Source organism: Ammospiza caudacuta, chromosome 8 (assembly GCF_027887145.1).
Source record: "Ammospiza caudacuta isolate bAmmCau1 chromosome 8, bAmmCau1.pri, whole genome shotgun sequence".
Lineage (NCBI taxonomy): Eukaryota > Metazoa > Chordata > Aves > Passeriformes > Passerellidae > Ammospiza > Ammospiza caudacuta.
In genome coordinates, this window is record NC_080600.1 from 37,606,015 (window position 1) to 37,625,922 (window position 19,908).

At 41.5% G+C, this 19,908-nt stretch overlaps 1 protein-coding gene across 2 annotated transcripts in view; it reads left to right on the plus strand.

The window, feature by feature from the left end:
* The first annotated feature begins 1,133 nt into the window (after window positions 1–1,133).
* The window catches only part of CCNT2 (cyclin T2), a 23,383-nt gene continuing 4,608 nt past the window's right edge, over window positions 1,134–19,908 (plus strand). Inside the window, exons 1-8 of one of the 2 annotated variants that reach the window (XM_058809317.1) lie at window positions 1,134–1,352; window positions 2,071–2,152; window positions 8,484–8,612; window positions 9,109–9,169; window positions 10,228–10,290; window positions 16,481–16,526; window positions 17,825–17,988; window positions 19,736–19,806. In XM_058809317.1, the coding sequence (XP_058665300.1) occupies window positions 1,153–1,352; window positions 2,071–2,152; window positions 8,484–8,612; window positions 9,109–9,169; window positions 10,228–10,290; window positions 16,481–16,526; window positions 17,825–17,988; window positions 19,736–19,806 (816 nt within the window). In that variant the 5' untranslated portion in view covers window positions 1,134–1,152. The remainder of the gene's footprint in view (window positions 1,353–2,070; window positions 2,153–8,483; window positions 8,613–9,108; window positions 9,170–10,227; window positions 10,291–16,480; window positions 16,527–17,824; window positions 17,989–19,735; window positions 19,807–19,908) is intronic. The other variant, XM_058809318.1, reaches the window with a different exon arrangement.

A 19,908-nucleotide genomic window follows, 5' to 3' on the forward strand; every position in this document is an offset into this window, starting at 1 on the left:
CATGAGAAGTCTCTGAGGTTAAATTTCCTCTGGACATGCAGGATTTTAAAGAAGATATATATATTTGGGAAGATCAGGCAAGTAATTCTTCATATATATAGTATATATATATATACAATAATGTATACTTTATCAGTATTCTGTCGGGTCCAGTTCTAAGATTACAACTTCTTGCATAAAATTGGCACTGAAGTTGTAAAAGAGCTCATGGTGATGCAACTTCAGATGAACAAAACCACTGCAGACTGGCAGTGGCATGCACTGAACAGGAGCAGAACTCTCATTTTCATGCACGGTGGTCAGAATTTTAAATGCCTTTTTGCACCCTTTGAAGCCTGAATCCATAAACTCAAACCACGGCTGAAATCCCATCCCTGAACGCGGAGTGAGAACAAACGGCACACTGCAGGGGCATCACTGACGTGCTGGAGCTGCTCACCTGCAATGACACAATTCCTAATAATAATTCATCATTTTCTTGTGCATTTCTTGAGTATCCACAAGCTGATATTAGCAGAGACGGGAATTTTCTAGGAACTAGTTGTGCATTCCAAATCTTTCCCTCCTTCCTCCCTTTCCATGCCCTCCTCCAAGTACGCTGTTCTGTGATTAGCTTGCATTAAAAAACGAACCCTCGCTTCAAGCATTTTTATCTGTTTTTCACTTTATTAAGCATAAAGGTATCCAGACTGAGATTAGATATTTGAATTATCGTATGAAATAGATACGCAGTTATGGGGCTGTCAGGCAATGGGATACGCATTACAGAGAGGCGATGGAGTCAGCATGCGGGAGGTATTCAAGGTGTTACACCCGGGCACGGGGCGATGGGTTCCCTGGTTTAGCCGGGTTACAGCGGCGGTGCGGGGCTGACGGGCGGACTGGATGCCCTCAGACGGCTCCATGACCCCACAGCCCCTTAACTCCACGACTGGATGCCCTCAGACGGCTCCATGACCACACAGCCCCATCCCCTCACGGCCCTCCCGCCGCGGCCGCCATGGCCGCTCCCTCAGCCCCTGCAGCCCACGTGACCGCGCGCGGCCGCCCCGCCGCGAGACTCTATGGCAGAGGGCGCGCGCGGGCCCGGGAGCTCTCGCGAGAGCCGCGATGGAGGCGGCGGGAGGAGGCGCCGGAGGAGGAGGAGGTGTCATGGCGGCGGCGGGCGCGGGCTCCGCGGGGTCCGCAGCGCGGGGCGGCGGCGGCTCCTCGGCCGCGTCGCGCTGGTTCTTCAGCCGCGAGCAGCTGGAGAACACGCCCTCTCGGCGCTGCGGCGTGGAGGCCGACAAGGAGCTCTCGTACCGGCAGCAGGCGGCCAACCTCATCCAAGACATGGGCCAGCGCCTCAACGTGTATCCGAGCGGGGACGGGCGTGAGGGCGGCGGGGGCCGCGCGTGGAGGGGCGGCGGGAGACCTTTTCCCTGGCGTGGGAGCCGTCCCCGGGAGCCCTGCCGGTGCTCCGCAGCCCCGGCCGGCGCTCCCGCGGGCTGGAGCCGTGGCCTGAGGCACAGAATGGGAGGAGGAGCCTGGCGAAGCCCCCGCGCCGCGCTCTTTGTCGGCGCTCGGGGACGCGGCTCCCCGCCTGCCCTCACGGCCCGAGCTGCTCCTCGGGGCTGCTCTGAACTAAACCCGAGCTGCTGTTTTGCCCGAAACGGTGAAACTCCTTAGCCGCTCTTTAGTGTGATTTTTTTAAAGGGAAAAAAAAAAAAAAACGATCAGAGCAAGGCCAAACCCTCAAATCGCTGACTGAAATAGTTGAACTGGAACAAAACAAAAGCACTTGAGTGTTTCAGTGTGTGTCGCCCATTGAGGAGTTCTCGTTCCGTGGGTGACTGTGGGGAGCCTGGCGTAGGAATCTCCACATGGTCTGCGGAACAGATGGGAGCGATACGTGTTAATATCAGTTAAGAATGTGTTAATATCACTTAAGTTCTGAAGTGTCACGTCCATAATCCATTTGCGGCTGAAGACAATATGTTGTGAGCAGTGATTGATATGGAAAGCACATCGCTTTCAGTTCTTGTCGACAATTTTCTTAATATGTAGTGTTTCCTTCATTTAAGCTTCCAGATCTCAGCTTACCATAAATACTGCAATTGTTTACATGCACAGGTTTTATATGCATCATTCCTTCACAAAATTTAATCGAAATGTAAGTATGATTTATGTTTGGTTATAGCATGCCCATAATTTTAGCAGTTCTGACTGAGAAGTGTTTCACGCAGGAGTGTGAAGTGTGATTTGTTTTTAGGAATTCTAGCTTCTTATCAATGGTTTGGAAGCAATAATGATACTTGTTTTCAACTTAGGATTACTTTAACTAGTGGTAATTAGATTTTATCTTCTAACATCTAAATGACAAATAAATAGGCACCGTCAGCAAGCACTTTCAGATGTGTGAGGAATACATTTAGATGTTTCAAATGTGGCTGGTGTTTATGTGCTGAAGCTTGAAAGGCTAATGTGTAGGAACACACATTTTTCTTGGTGAAGTCAGTGGAAGTTCTGGCATGGTGTGTCTGACAGTGAAAATGTGGTTATGTGTGTATATGCATATGGATTATGTGGCTGTTCCTGAAGCAGTGTAAATTGTTTTAGCTGGTCTAATCTTAAGTGGTAAGTCATATTAGATAAGAAAAATTTTACATGTGTTGAGGTAAATCTTGTTTTGTCTAGTAACCTGGACACGTTGACTCTGCGTTGTTAAGAATAGAATTTTTCAGTAAAAATGCTGGCTGTTATTGGGGAACATTGTAACAGGTATGGAACTGGAGATAACAACTTGAGAGTGTCAGGCTTTTTTTTTTTCAGGTCCAATGCTGGATCCAATAGGTGGAAAAACAGTAGTAATATAATAGTCTAGGTGTTCTTGGGGTTTGTTTGTTTTTAGGAAGAACAGTTAATAGTAATGATGGTTTAAATGTTGAGGATGAGTTTTCTTAGATCTAATGACAAAACAGATTGAGACAGATGTTAGGTGTAGGTCAGAGCAGACCTTTACCTGCCAAGGGGTAGAATCCTGCAGACCTTGCACTGTCTGCAGCTGGGGCAGGTACACAGGGGGGTACAAGGAGAGCCAACTCTTCTTCCTGTCATGAATTTGTTCATTATTGTTGGCTGAGCTAATGGGCATCTTGTTTGGTGCCTCTTTAGCTGGAAGCACATACTCATTTGTAGGTACACTTTAGAAGTGTATATAATTGTTTTTCATGGAAAATCTGAGCTAAACTCAAATTTCCAGCAGCTTGTTACCAGAACTGCAGTGTTCATCCATACAAGTCCCTCTTTCTCCCCTCCTGCTGCTGTTCTGCCCACCTAGCAGTAACCTGGAGCTGGGGAGGCATCCAGAGTTTTCTGGGACTGTTGAATGGTTTGTGGGCTTGATAAACTAGAGCTGCTTGGGGTGGAGAGATGGCTCAGTGTGGATGTGTTTATATATAGACCCACATACCTGTTCTGTCACCTGCTGGAGGGCTGCTGGTGCTGTCAGCTGGTAATCTGGGCTAGATTTAGGCAGGAGGAAGCTTTGGCTGCTGTGTTTGGGTTTTCTCTGGGTGCTGGTAAGTGACAGTCACTTGGACCTGGCAGTGCAGTAGTGTTTGAGTGTGTAGTGCTCTTTATGTGAAAACCATGGCTTAAGTTGAATTATGAATGTTAAAATTCACAAGTAAGCAATGTAAGGGCAGACTGCCATGGAAACTGCAGCTATTACAGGGGAGGGAAGTGTCCTGTTTAATTAATTCTCAGGTAATAATGTTCAAAGTTAAAGGCAAGTGAGCTGCAGGTTGTACCTCAGCAGTGCTGACTCTTGCTGAACTCCTTTTTGTAATTCTTAATGAACATAAGGCCAGAGAGTGGCTTTGTGTAGGTGCTGGTGGGCAAGAGCATTTTCTTTTTACAATTCTGTAGGGCAAAGAGGGTCTCAGTGAATGGAGTCACTTTTAAAATACCCTCAAACCATCCATTGGGTCCTCTGTAGAGAAAGCACAAACCAAGAACTCTAATAAATACTTAATATCAAATCTCCAGAGTACTTGGCAAGCTAAAAAGTGTAACAGTATTCATCTCTGCAAGAAGAAGGTAACCCTTGGACAGGAATAGTAAGGTACTGGCAGTCTCAAAGGTAAGACCTATAGTATATGCAGCATATCTTTCATATTTCTTTGTTGTGTGCACGTGGTGCTGTTTATCCATGGCAGAAAGGAATCTGAGTGCTGGGCTAGAAAATTAAATGGCCATTAGTCAGAATGCCTTGTGATCTTTAGCTGAAAAAATGTGGCCTGTGTTGTCTTGTTTTATTGGTGGATGAATGTTTTTAGTCTGGTTATAAGCACTTGCACATTTATCATCGTGTAACTGCCAGGTTACACAAATACACATGTATGTCATGTGTGTGACATGCACTTAATTGTTAACAAACAGGGATAGTTGTTGTTTTATGGGCTTTTTCTTCAGTATAAGTTACTGCTAAACAGTTTCACAGGCTTTCAGGAGTTTGAGTCATCTGTGAGCAGGGAACAGAATTCCCCACAGTATCTTCAATCTGTAGAGCCTCAGGGGTGGCATGTACCAGTTAATGCAGTCTTGGTTCATTGAGAATGTGTTATATGTACTGCTTATTGGCCAAATATCCCCTTTTTTGTGAAGTTACTGTGAGCTAGCAAGTCACTTGTGAGTTGCTCTGGGTTACCTACTGAGTACATGCATTTAGTACAAAGAAGAAAATATTGAGGTTTGGATGTTGCAGTCAAGGCAGGCAAAGTCCTGGCAAGGTTGCTGTGCCCCAGTGAGGATGGAAATTTGCTTTACCAATTCTGGGAAGCAGATTTGGATGCCCTGACTACTAATTTCCCTGGCTGAGCAAATGACAGGAGCTACTGTGGATCTCCTCAGCACAAATTATTCTTTCTGCATTGCTGACCAGGGCACAGGAACTTTGGGTTGCTGAGTATAAAGTTAGTCTGTGCTAATATTGGGATGGAGAGGGAGCTTGGTGGCTTTTTATAGGCAGTACTAGCCTCACTATTATTAATTAAAATTCTTCTGCAATTACTGTTTCTATAGTACTTGTGTTACATTGTTATATAGCAAATAGTTCTTTTGGGTGCTTACTCTTCAGTACACTGTGATTTCAAGAACAGAAAGGGGGGGAAAAATCCTTCATATGCTGGCAAGAGAGGTAAGGCATCCAAATGGGAGCTGTAGTTTTTCAATATAATCCTTAGAAATGCCATGTGGAATACCAGCCAGCCAGCTGAAAATAGTCTTGATGATGTCAAGGGGTTTTTGTGACATACAGTGGAGCTTAGTGAAGAGCCTCAAGAAGGCTGCGTGAGAATTGTTTTCCTTCAAGTGCAAGGTAGGTGAGTTGTGTGGAGGCTGTTTTCTTTCCAGTCCTCTGCATTCCCTTCCTTGTGCCCTGGCCAAATCACAGTATTAAACAGTGGACTTTGCAGTTTTGCAAAGTTCTTGAAACTTTCATAATACGCTTCAAGCTCTAGTGAGGCTGTTTTGGGTACTTCAGTTCTGGTTTTAATAGTGCAATTTAACAGATTTGCTGCTTTTATGCAATGTGAGCTCCTGGTTATAATAAAAATAATTCCTCACAGCTCTTTGTGTTCAAACTTGAAAACCCTCATAGACTGGAAGCACTTAATGTCTTAGGCTAAAGTGGATCAGTCTAAAAACTTGCCAGTATTGGCATTGGAAGGGAGAGGGAGATCTCAGGAAACTGCATGCATGCTGCTGATGTGTTCTGAGATTTTTTTGAGTGCCTTTGTCATTGCACTGCCTTGTGCTTCTGAAGTGAAAAGGGCTTGTACCACAGTTCCCAGTGAAGCTTTTGTACAATGCTTTTGGGTTGTGTAAACAGGGCTCTTATGTTTTGGGGATTTTTTCTATTTCTGTGAGACTTGGCTATTAATAAAGTGGGATTAATGTCATATATCACATGTGCTCCGAAGATTTCCCAAAGACTATTTGGGGTGCATAGTATATAATTACTCTAAGTTATTTTGATTGATATCAAATTAAGATATTTATATATAGGAAATACACTATTACTTTGTCAAGTATGTTTCTTTAATTTTGCTTTTCTTGTTCTACTTTGCTTGGTTTTTTTTGCCATTTTTGGTAATTGGAAATGAATGAAAGCATTTGAGTAACTTTGCCAGTTATACACTTAGCAGGGTGTGTTCACTGAAGACTGCATTTGTGCCAAGTCTGGAATTTTACTAGGGTGTCTATTTTTCTGAATCAATACCAAGGGAGCTAAAAATAATGGCCTACTCTAAACTGGGAGTGAGAACCCTTGTCCTAGATAGGATAAAGACCTGAAATTCTTTGGCCAGAAGCAAACACTTCTTTTTGAAGGAAATGGTTAATTGGGCTGCACATAGATTTCTGATGGACCAGAGTTATATGAGAATTCATCAGCTTGGCTCAGTCAGCCTCCAGAGCTGTGTTTTGTGTAAGGTCTTGGAAATCAGGAATTGTGTGGAGACTTCTTGGCCAGTTCTGATTTACTGAAGCAGATCAGGAGAGATCCTGAAGTCAGCCTGCTGGTGCTTTTTTGGCAAGTAGAACTTTGGTGCAGTCAGACACAGAGTAACAGTGAGTGAGAATTTGCTGATGGTTTAATTATCTGGTCATTGGTGACTTGGTTCACATAATGTCTCTGTGAAATGGAAATGTTTTCAGCCATGGCAGTTGTTGAAAATTGAGTAAAATACCTTTATGTGACATATTTGTGTTGGGTTATGCCTGCGTGTGCTGCCTGACATCTTCTGCATTTTCTGCCACTTCAGAGCTGTTGATACTCTCACTTTCTGAACTCCAGAAAGTGTTTCCATCATATTTACTGTTTAAAAGTTTTACCTCCCAGTGTGAGACACATTTCAAGTAGTATGTCCTTGGCAAAGGAAACCCCTTCCAGAAATTTAAATCATTACTTCAAGCAGTGGGAATAGGAACTTCTACAGAATCATCAGGAGTATTAAATGACAGTGCTAATATGGCCTTGTTCAGCAACACTTCACCTTGGGTTTTCATTTCATTTGTTCATCAGGCTTAGGTTACAAGATTCTTGAAAAGAAAACAGGGGTTCTTGTCTCCCTTGTGAAAGAATTTGCTCCCTGTGACTTGTTTTGGGTGGTTGGTTTTTATAGACTGAGATTTTTGCTGGATTTCTCATAGCACACTTCTACTCATCAAAGGGTATTGCCTTACCAGGGTGTCAATTTTCAAGTCTGCCAACTTTAAAGTTTTACTTAAGATCCAAGCAGACATTTCAAAGTGATTTAAGGATGCAAAAAAGTATTCTCACTACATTTGAAAGCTTCTGAAATTTAATCCTTTAAATGTTTAAGTAGTTTGTTGCAGTTTTGCATATATTGTAAATTTTTATACCAAATGTTTCATTTTGGCATAAAAAGGGGCTGCTTGCTGGCAAAAAAAAGCAAATCTGACTTTAGGGGAGCTATGCCTCCTATTTAGCCTAGTTTTGTTTGGACATTGAATGAGAAATCCAATACTTGCACCATGCATTAATTAAATACTCAGCAAGGAGCTATTTCAGTCTCTGAATAAATGCTTTCTACTGGCTTAATTTTAATCAGCTTTTGTCTAGATGATTTCTAGTACCATTTTAATTCCTGGTTAACATGGGCAGCTTTTGCATGCAAAGAGAAGCTAATTGATCAGTGGTTTGTGGTTTGTTGTGTTGTGTCTGCTCACCTCAGTCACTGTAGCAGACAACAGGCACCAAAATTCTACTTCACAGCTAACTCCTAGGTGATACTGAACTGTCACCCTATGACACCTAGAGTTTGATAGAAATTTTCATCTTTAAATGCAATGTCTAGTCTTTACTGACATTTGTAAAACTGATGTTTTACAAATCCTTATGCTTTGTTCTCCAGATACTGCTGGGCATATAGTAAAGTTTCTAAGAATATATGTGTATATATAAAGTTTCTTGTACTTGTAGAGCCTATGTTTATATAACAAGCTGTTTTTATTAAAGTTCTCTGCAAAGTTTCTCACTCTTTGGAAAAATTAAATGCTACCAGAACTTGTGATCAGCTGTTTTACTGAAAAGATGGTGTAGTGAGTCGCTCTGTGCAAGAAATTGGATGAACTTTCTCATGAGGTATATTTAACTTGAAACAGCCTGTTCTACTGTGACTAAGTCTTCTGGGCCAAAATATTTCATGTTGAACTAGAATTAGTTTGACCTCAGACATTTTACTCACAAATGTAATTTAACATTATGCTACTCCTTCCCTGTGCTGCTGAGAGGATTGCATCAGTTACAAAATAAAGCACGACTAGTTATATTTTTGTTGCCTTGCATGACTTCAAAACTGGAAAAAAAAAAGCCACAAATCCAACTTCTTAAACCTTTTCTGTGCTAGTTTAGACTCTATAAAAATTCAAGTCCTGCTTGTAAAAAGTTTAAAAATACACATGTTTTTCTTCTTCAGATAATGTCTCCCACGGCATTGTTTTTGGCTGCAAAAGTGGAAGAACAGCCACGGAAACTTGAACATGTTATTAAAGTAGCAAATGCCTGTCTTCATCCTCAAGAGCCACAGCTGGATACAAAGAGTGATGTAGGTGGAAGTTATGCTTTCAAAGATGCATGGTTTGAAAGATGTCATTTCATCTAATGATTTGTTACATTTTCTTACTGGAATATTGCTCTCTGCAGCCTAGGAAGAAAAGCCTTTGTTTTTTGTAACATTTAAGTCTTTCTATTACTTAATGCAGTTTCTTAAAGACTCACTTAATTGTTATGAAACTTGAAGAGATTGCTCCATCTTGAAATTCTTACAGCCCCCACCTGACCTTCCAAAGATGCTTTGCTGGAATAGATTGTCTGAGACCCAGACTAAGTTAATTTTGTGAAAGGCAGGCAGGGGGAGCTGAGTTTGTAGCAGTGAGTGTACTGGTGGAGGAAAGGAACCCCAGTGTGAGGTGCTGTGAGCTGTCAGTGCTCAGTGCCCTGGGTACTGCTGCTGTGTCCTGTGTTGCAGTGCTGTGCCACAGAGGCAATGTGGGAGTGAAGTTCTGATTTTGTGTCTTCACCTCTCTGCTTGTTTGTTCCAGGCATACCTTCAGCAAGCCCAAGAGCTGGTTATACTTGAAACAATAATGCTTCAAACTTTAGGTATGTCTTTCTAAAGTCTCCTGTGCAGCCAGCTTGCCATGAAGAGGTAGTGGGACCCAAATAACTGGATTTTTGATGTGCTGTTGGCACATTAGAATTTAACTGTTTTCCTGTATAACTTCTGAATTTAGTTTTGTGTTAGCAGTTCTGCTGTGTTCACTGTGGAGAAGAAAGGTGTGTTTGTACTTGTGAAAGAGATGTTTCTGACAGTTTGAGGTAGAAATGTGTAGGCTTCCAAACAGATTTTCCTCCAAGTAGTAATTCCATTGACATTTCTTCCCATAAGGTAGCATGCTGTAGTAGGCTGGCTGTGCATGTCCTGGAGCTGGAGAGAGCTTTGTACCCAGTGCTCTTCCCCATTCTGCCTTTCCATTATGTAATTCAGCAGGTGCTGACTCTGAAGAAAACAAGTTGGAGTGTAGCCATTTAATGGATTCAGATGATTCCAAAACTTGAAGTGGAATGTTCTGTCAAGACACTCTTCTGACTAAAATACCACAGAGACAATTACAGCCAGAGGCTTGAGAACACTGACTTGCTCAGATATTCTTAAATACCACTTGGGGTATTGTTAAAAAAAATAGCTCACAGTAGTGACCTAGTTCTTAAAACAGTGTCATAAACCAAGAAGGGTTTCTTAAGTCATGGATGTACAAATTGATTTAATTTCCAATTTCATACCTGCAACATATTTAAGTGCTATAAATCAATTAATTGATGTATACATGCACACCATTGTGTTTGCAGTACAGTTTTTACTGACTTGCTAGAAATTGTTCAGATATATTCAGCTTTAAAAATATAGTAATTTCCCAGGTTATGTGTGTACAGGATTTGAGATTACTGGAGGAATATTTTAGTAATGGATTACAAAGTGGCTTTACCATCTGCCATTGAAAAGTATGAAAAGGTAAAGAATAAAAGGCACTTAAATAGTGTTACTTATTCTACAGTGCAAAGGTTTACAAGTATTTTAGGTCTGTGGGGGAACATAAGGGGTTTGCTTTTTATTTTACAGATGCAATGTATAATTCTAAAATGTATTTGTAACCCCTCAGGTTTTGAGATTACCATTGAACATCCACACACAGATGTTGTGAAATGTACACAGTTAGTGAGAGGTCAGTGACTTTTAACCACTTCTGTAAGTCCTTTTTCACCTTTCTTGTAAAATCTGAAAGTAATGTTATTTGTCTAACATGATTTTTCACCAACTATGTTATCCAAAGAGTATATTTAAAATTAATTATTAAAAGTTTGATATTTACCTTTAGAGAGTCACAGAGTCCAGTCTTTTGTCCTTCTTTTTTTTTTTTTTTTTGTTTTCTTATTAGCTTTGTTTTTAATAGTACCTGTTGCATGTGTCCTGGAGTGCCAGAAGCAGTGAGCAGTTGCAGACTCATTGGCCAGATCCATAGTTTGGTGCTGAGCTGATGATTTTCACTCTGAAGTAGTTTTGCCCATTGATGGCTAATGCCAGCTTTTTGTCTTAGCAAATCTTTTCAGGTAATGCAGTGAGGGATAGGGAGTGCATAGCAAGTCTGCTGTCACATGCAAATTGGTGTGACTAATTGTTTTTCTGTAGCAGTGTGTCCTTACTTGCTCTGGATGGGAGCACAAAACCCCAAACTTTTAGTTAAACATATCCTGTAACTTGTCTGCAGCTCATTCATGTGACTGGCTAGAAACCTATTTTCTTCTCTATATTTTTGTGGCATTTTGGCATATCTTCTTTAATTCTTGAATTGGTTTCTTTTGGAGCTTTAAAAAAAGATTAAAACACCCTCTTATAAGATGTAGGATGAAAAAAAATTAGGAATCAGTTGTAAAAGCATCTAAAATAAGCTTTTGACTTTAATTATGTTTCTTAAGTAAAAAAGTGTTTTGAAATAATTAGACCATGGTTGTTAGTCTCTAGTTATTAGCTGGTTTTGCAGTGAAAAATGCATAAGTGCTTCTAAGTTTCTGGTGTTTTTTCTTCTCCCTCTATTAAATATATAAAATTTAGGTACAGCCTGACCCTGTTAACTAGATTTGGTTTGTAGTAACTCTGGAATTAATGGTGTTCTTTTAAGGAAGGTGTCTCTTATTTGCTGTAGCTTCCTGGTGAATGTCTTTGGACACTGAGTAGGGCTGGTGCTGTAACTTACTTGCATTTAAAGTAGTTTTATTGCTCTCTTTGCTGTAAGATAAGGATTCTCTGCTTTCTGCCCAGTTGTGGTTGTGACTTGGTGCATGAGTCCAGTTGCACCTGAAGTCTCGGTAGTCTGCACCAGCTGCTCTGTAGGGTTTTGCTTTGGCTTTTCTTAGCTGTTGGTCACTGTAAATGTGAGCACATTTTACTCTCTTGGGGAGCCCCTGTGCTTCTGTTTGGTGTCTGGGGCTGTGGGGAGGGGTGGGGGAATGTTGTGTTGCCTCAGGATTTCCACATCAGTGTGTGTCACTCAAGCCTACAGGCACACCGCTACACAAACTGGATTTCCTTTCTTCAAGGGTAGATACCACTCTAAGGCAGTTCAGCCTTTCCCTTTGTGTTTTGTAAGCTAATTTTTTGTACTGACAAAATTCATACTTTGAAGATACTGTTAATTTTTAAATTTGATATCTTTAAACTAGTATTTAATGTCAGAAGACTTGAAAAAATACTTAGAAGTCTAAAGTGATATCAAGTCTTGAAATTTGAAGACTTCAGTGAGGGCTGAAAGTCCATGTAGCTCAAGGACTGGTGAATGTAATGTCTCTGATGTTTAAAACCCTGCTCACTGGAGGAGGTGTGCTCCTTAGTGTGTGTGGGGATGGAATCCTTGGCAGCATGTCCCTAGGAGTGGTGTAGACTGTGAACACAAGATGTGAGTACCTCATAGTAAAATAAGAAAAAGGAAACTAATTAATTCATTTAAAACATGAGGCCTGAGATTTGAAGTCATGCATGCAAGTCAGGCAAGGACAGAATAACAGCCATGGAACATTGGTTTGGTGTGTTGAGAGGACAGGGAGATGGAGCCGTGGGCACTGTGATTATCTTCACAGACACAGTGGTAGGAGTTTAGTTTTCTGTCCCTGAACATTTATTTATTGGACAGTGTGGGTTTTCAAGGCCAGTAGATGCAACACTCAGATATCTGAGTACTGAAGCTCTTAAAATATACCTGAGATTTTTCAGTGTTAAACCTTTAGTGCTAAAGGGATTGACTGAGAATTTAAAGAAATCCAAGGTTACTTCATCCAGTTCTGGAACATCATCTTGGACAAAAAAACCCCACCATTTCAGAAGGCAGAAATACCTTTTTGGAATAAAGATGATTAACTTACCCAAGCCTGTTATGATTAAAACTTCCAACTGCATGCTGAGAGAGAGGAGGAAGGGAGGAATCTCATGTCTGACTGAGTATCAGAAAAGAAGCAGCAAAGTTAGCTGAGGTCTGCAAATGTGCCTCAGGATCTGACTTAGGGTTTGTGCCCTGCATTGTCAGGTGGTGGGAAAGGCCCTTTGGCTGACTAAACTGCAGTGCATCAGAGGATGGCTGATTCTCTCCATCACTTTTTGCTGTCTTGCATCCAGGGTAATTCATTTTATGCAGTCACTGTTAACCTGTTACTAAGATTTAAGCTATATCCCCTTTAAAAACAAAATGAAAGAATAAAAACCAAGGTTGTGCTGATGATGCTCAAAAAACTCAACCAAGTGCTTTGTCAGAAGACTGTCTAGTCTGGCAGTGGCACACCAGAATCAATTGCTGGAAGCTGAAGATGAAGTAGTAAGTAATAAATATAATTGCTTCAACATACAACTAAAGAAAAAATGAATTCTTCTCTAAAATTGAAAGCCTTTTGAAGGTGTTACTAGACAACACAGATCATTGCAGAGAAGGGGTGACTGGATGGATAGATAATGATTAATGATGTTCAGGCATACAATATCCAGTTACTCCTTCTGGTGTTCAGAGACTCGTTGGTTAATGAAATTGTTCCATCTTTGCAGTTTGGTCAGTATAGCAGACAAGGAAAATGGTGTGGGCTTAGTATTTTTTCTGCACCATTCTTCCTCAGTGTCAAGAGACTGAGAAGAGGAGACAGGACCATCATTCCTTAGGATCCCACAGGTCCAAGGAATCTGGAGGCAGTGGATATGGGAGGGCCTGTCAGCAAGCTTCAGTGTCCATTCCAAGAATGCTCCAGTAGTGAAGAGAAGAAAGGAAAAAAGGAAAGGGGAAAAACAACCCCACCAAAACACCAAAAACTGTTCTGGTTTTGGCCCTTGCTGCCTTCAACACTAGCTGAGGGATCAGCAGTGGAACTGCCCTGGTGCCAAGAGTGTGGCATTGTCCTCTTACATGCGTGCAAAATCAGTCTGTTCTCAGCCTGCTTCTGGTGAAACTTGGAATCTGTATCCTCATCTCCACCTTGGGAAGTCTTCAGTCACTCCTTTCTCTGTGCTGGAACACAACCTTTTGGAACTGAAGATGAGATCTCAAGGATTTCTAGGATTGTTCTCACTGCTCTGCAGGTTATCAGGTATCTTGAACACCCATGATCCTTACTAATCTTTAGTGAAAATTGCACTGTCAAATCCTTCAAATATCCCATGGTATCTGTGTGGGGATGCCATTGCTTAAATCAGGCTGAGGACAAAATCAGCAGAAGACAAGGTGAAAATGCATCAGCTTTTTCAGAGGGTATTCCCATGAGGAAAATTTGAATCTTAGTGGTGTGGAAAGATGTGAAACACCAGCTGCACTCCAGCACTTGCTACAGGTGGCCGTTCCATTCTGAACTTTGACCTCAGGTTTTGTAAAGCCACCAGGACTGCTCAGACCTGAATGCCTACACCATGGCCTCCTCCAGCCCTTCCCAGATACAACAGGCAGCCTCCAGCATCCCTGTGTTCAGAGCCTGGGGCTTTTTGCTTTTGCCAGAAGGACTTCAGCAAGCTTCTCTCCTCTGATGCTGACTGGCTTATCTGCCATCTCCTCTTTCTGGGAAATGCTCACACATTGTCAGGGGCCAGGCATAGCCAGTTACCAGCTCCTAATGGGGACTTGGCAGTCACATTTTCATGAGCATCCCAAGATCCAAGATAAGCTGTGCTGAAGAAAAGACTCAGGTGTCTTGGAACTGCAAGCAGTGAATTGAGTGGCTATGCCCAGTAAAAAGCATTTTGGTTTCCAGTTGGCAGTTCCTTGGAGACAGCCTCTCAGAAGGTGTGTCAGACAGCAAGTCCTGTTTCAAAAATTGATGATTATTTTACTGATCCCTGTTTTATGGCTGCTTCTGCAGCAGTGAGACAGGATGGATGTTTGAAATCACTCCTGAATGCTGAAATCTAAAACTGGTCATTCATGGCTGGTGTCATAGCCATCGGTCCTGCAGCTTGTGAATTACAAGAGCAGCTCTGCTGGCTTGTTCTAGCCCCTGCTTCAAGGTGATTTAAATTTTGGAGATGCACTTTCCACTACTATAATGGAAATAAACCACCAAAATATAGGAACCAAAATTCATTAGGTTTAATTTCATTGATGGATTCTGCTAAACCAAAGCTGCCCCACATAGAAGAGTTTGGGATGGATATTTTCAGTTGTGCCTTGTGTTATCAAAGGCTTTAGTTGTGAGCTGAAGTTTCTTGCTGGTTTTGGCAATGATTATTATTTAGCTGTAAGTAAATTGAAACAGAATCATACTGCTTTTAGTATAGGTAAGGTATTGAGCACAGTAATTTTTGATTGAGGCTAAAGTGTGTGTTTCAAGATGTGATTCTTTTCTTCCAGGTATGTGTTATGATTTACTCATCTTTCAAGCTGATGTTAAATAGAAGTTTTCTGGCATCTGCTTTTCTTCCTTGTCCAGAAGGGGCACTTCAGTGAGAGTAGAAATGCTTCTTGGTCTTGCTCCCTTAATTCAAACATGTAACTTTACAGAATATATAAATCATTGAAGATCCGTTAGGCGTTGCTTTGATGAAAAATGAAGAGCAAAGACATCAATTTCAGTCTTACTCAACCATTGTGTATTTTTATTTGTTATGACAATCTCATTTTACTTTTTTTTTTTTTTTTTTGGTGATTCCATCTTCTTTGTAGATGGGAGGAAGAGTTTAAACTCCTTGGTTTTTTAGCATGCAATTACCATTACAGCGTGCAAACTAATTATTATGGCATAACACATTGTCAGTTCATCTTCTGATTATTATGGATTAGTAGAATTTGTGTGTAGGAACAGATCCTATTACCTTGCAGCTTCCACATTGTTCCTCGATTATGGCACTTCCTGTCTGTGTAGCATAAAAACAAATCTGAATTTTATTCTTTGGCAGTTATTAGAAGTTGAGTTTAATCACATTTTAATATGCTTTTCAAAAACTAAATTTAAAAGCCACTGTAGTATTTCTCAAACTTTCTAGAAATATTATTAAAAGTTTACCAGTATTCCCTTTGACATAAAATCCAACACTACGCTCTCTGCAGGTAGCACTGATTTCAAGTGATAGTGTCAAAGTAAGAATTCAATGAAGGCTGCATTCAATCTGCGGTTAAACCCCTTGTGCCCAGCTATTCCATTAAATGCATGTTACAGTAAGTTCTCTTACCTGAGTGAGGAGCGTTGGGGAGTCACTGCAGGGGTCAGCACTCTGTGGCTGTAACAGCCCGAGTCAGATTTTCATTCCTGGCATGTTGCAGTCCTGTGGTTTGTTTCGCTATTTTTTTTCTGACTAACTCAGATGAATTTGTCTGTTTCCTATCGAAGCCTTGCCATAGACTTAACAAATATGGAGCAAAATGTTATGACTACAGTGCTCTCAATTAGAAGGAGCAGAAAACTGATTTTTTTTTTTTTCCCCACGTAGCTTGGGTGCTGGCTGTGTTCCAGGGCTTTGGGAGAGAGCTGTGGCTGTTTCTGGGGAGGTGGGAGGGTGCCACGGCCCGCTCTAAGAGCAGATGGAGCACTGTGAACTGGCTGGGACTGCCTGCCTGCTGCACTCCCAGCTCCAAGCAGGGATCCCTGCAGGTGAGGTGGGGAAGCAGCGCTTCCCAGAGGAGAGTGCTCAGCTGGCAGCTGTTGGAGGGGAGCTGTGCTGTGGGCTGTGCAGGGGAGGGAGGGGCACTGAGGGAATGACAGGTCCAGCTCCAGTACCGAGTGTGTCTCAGTGTTCTGTGTCTCAGAAAAGATTATTCTAAAGGCTAGTTAGCTAAAGCCAGATCAACACTTTAGAAATACCCAGCAGTGAGTTTTGAAAGGTAAAACTGCTTGAATTTTGGAATAAACCTGACAAATTAGTGCGGATCTTTAATCTCTCTTGTTTTTCTTTTCTTACAGCAAGCAAGGATTTGGCACAGACATCCTATTTCATGGCTACCAACAGGTTGTTATCCTGAACCTCTTTGTTGCACTGTTGTAGCACACTATAGCTTCCTTTACTGCAGGGCCCCCTGATGTGTCTTACCCTTGTTGCAGTGGGGGACTGGGCCACCTCCCGTGGTGGTACCTCCCCGCCTGCAGTGCGGTGTATTGGACAAGGGCCTGACGGCACAAAGGGCTTAAATGCACAATGAGAAGTGTAGTGGTGCTTTCTGATGACTTTTTGTCGATTGTGAGTGCATAAGTCTAAAATTGGTAGCCTGAATAGCAGCTAAAGATTACAAAGAGATAAACTTAACCTAGAAATCCGAGCATCTTGGTAAGTACAAAACTATTTTTAGTTTACACTTGTAGTTAATGGCAGTTTTCTCTTAACTTTAAGTATGTTGATTCAGTCTTAACTTATAAAATTCTAGTGGGCCTAAGATATTTTCAACTAGCTGAGTTTTCTTTTTAGATAGACTAGTACTAGCCCAATGTTATTTCTTTTAGAAACAGCTCTTTAATCTTAATATATAGTTTTAAAGCTTAAGTACTTAGATAAATTTATAGTCCTAGGATTCCAAGTGGGTGTTTTGTAGACATGGCCTGTCATAGAAAGAATTAGAGAGCAGACTTTAGTCTTGATTACTTCAGTTTGCCTCTTGCAAAACTACTTTAACCTTTATTTAAGAGAATTACATTATGTGTAGATACAGTTTTTAAACAGTATCTGCTGTTATTAGAACTGTTGAAATAAATAACTCCTGGTGGTTCCTTGATGGGCAAGATTCTGTACTTAAGCAGCTGTTAAGGGAATTTATGCTAAAGCAGTGAAAGTGAACCAATGTGTTTGTGGTGCTGGAAGCTGAGGACAACATCACAAACGTCACAAATCCAGGCCTGGTGAAGGCAAAGCCCACAAATAACTCACCTGGCTGCTGGGGAACTGCTGGGGACCTTCTGATTGTCTCATTCAGAGACTGCACAATTAGCTCTATGCATTATACTGCAGAATTTAATTCACCATATTATACTGCCCTTTCTAGTACTTAAGTACAGTATAATAATTGGTAAATTTATTTACTGTTCATCAGGCTTTTGATAGCAAAATCAAATTAAACTTTTCTATCGGATAACAGAGGGTCCTGCCCTCTGTTTTCTTAGGGCAGTAGGATATCTTATGAACTTATTCAACAAAATGTTTAACTGCTGTTGATTGACAAGCTGTCTCATTCTGTATGTTAATGGTTGGTTTGTTTGGGTTTTCTGTTTTACATGTTTGATTTCCTTTGGTTCCTCATTACGAAATGTGTGCAACAGCCTTCACCTTACCACATTCTGTCTTCAGTACAAGCCCACAGTGATAGCATGTGTGTGCATTCACTTGGCCTGCAAGTGGTCCAACTGGGAGATTCCAGTATCAACTGATGGAAAACACTGGTGGGAATATGTAGATCCCTCAGTTACTCTAGAACTACTAGATGGTAAGTCGTGCTCCTGTCTCATTTTGAAATTCAAGGGTTTATTCATGTAAGGATGGAGCAGACTATGTAGTGAGAGCATTCAGCTGAAATGAAGTCTCCCTGACTTCATGTGCTGTATCTTCAGTGAAAGAAAGGGATAGGAGTGGGGAGAACTTCAGAAGACAAACTTGGTTGGGCTCTTGGCTGGGGTGTCCACATACCTTTTGCAGGTGGAGGATAGAATCCTGCTTTTAAATGCTTTTCAGAACCAAGACAGAGATGGAAATCTGTCAGTGCACATTCATGCAGTCCTGATTGTTTCAGGTACCTCAGAGCTGTTTCAGTGCCTGTGTCCATCAGGCTGTACATAAAATTGCCATGTTTATGAAGGCACTTCTGTGTTAACAGTTGGGTGTAGCCTGTGGGATCTCAGACTCTGGTAAGAGGAAAGCATATGCCTAGAACATCCTACACCTAGAAGTTTGCTGTCTTTCAAGTTAGTATTTACTACAGTGGAGTCTGAATTTGAGGGCCAGGTGTGCTGCTGTAGAGGAGGGGGGAGCTCCTGGGGCTTTCAGATCTGTGTGTTGGACTTGGCTGGTCTTCAGTGAAATGTTTGTTTCACAGTAGTGGTGGAGCTCTCCAGGTTTCAGATGGCCCAGCACTGACTCTCTGTGCCTGCTGCTTTCCTGAGCTGCTGAGCTGTTCTTCCTTAATGGCACTCTGGGGAGGGAGGGTTTGAAAGTGAGAAATTGAGTACATGTCATGTGAAGCACAGAACCTGATTGAGCTTCAAAGTGCAGGTTCAAACATCTCTGTCTTAGCAGGCTTCTTTGAGCTGTAGCTGCAGTTGCAAACACCACCCTGCTGCCTTCCCACCTGGCTGTGGTAAACATGCATTGTTTGGATTTGTGAAATCCCCCAGGGGAATGCTGTGAGCTCCTTGTGAACATCACTTCATCCTTCAGGCATTTATGCAGCTGGGGTGTTTAACAGACCCAGGCAGACCAAAGAGCTGAGGTAGTTTTGCACTTGGGAGCAGCTTAGGTTATAATTTACTTGTGGAATTCTGGAGAAGCCAGTTCTCCCAGACCTGTAAAAGATGTATTTTTGCATTCAAATCCTGACTGTACACAGTTGTTTTTAGCCTATGACTAGAATTAAGTCTCAATGAAAAGTATTTTTATTTGCAGCTCATGAGCATGGAGATGTGTACTTTCCTGTGGGCATACTAATTGTAAGGATCTTTGTTTTATAACACAGCCAGCTACTCCACCTTGAACACAAATTATTTCAAAGCTGTTGTTCAAAACAGAGTCCTTCCAAGGGTGTGATGGCTGTGGTTTGTACAGAGCTGATACTGGTTGTTCCTAAGTTTGATGGAATGACCGAAACAGTGACTTAGAAATTTATACTTTCAAGGAAACTTAACTCCATATAGAATATGTACAGGCTGAATGGCAAGTATGTTATTTTAGATACTGTTGTTTTTATAGTTTTTGGTCTAACAAATCCAGGTTGTGCAAGAGTAAAAACAAAATATTATAGGTAAACCTGTTTTTCAGAATGTGTGTAGTTGTCAGAAGTCTGTCCCAGTGGAATGCTGTAAACTTTTCTGTTCCACACTTGCCTAACAGTTTATTAAAATTTTAATTCAGCTCATGCACAGACCGTAGTATCTACTGCAAAAGCTGTACAACCTTAGACTAAGTTTTACCTGTTTATAACAGAATCAGATGTAAAAATGGCTTTTCTTTTTCTTATTCAGAGCTAACTCATGAGTTTCTGCAAATACTGGAGAAAACACCTAGCAGGCTCAAGAGAATTAGAAATTGGCGGGTAAGAAACTTTCCTGTAGTGTCTAGCAAGCAGAGATGAACTCCCAGGAGAATTATGAACCAGGGGAAAAAGTTCAGTTATGCTGTACTTGCTCTTTCTCCC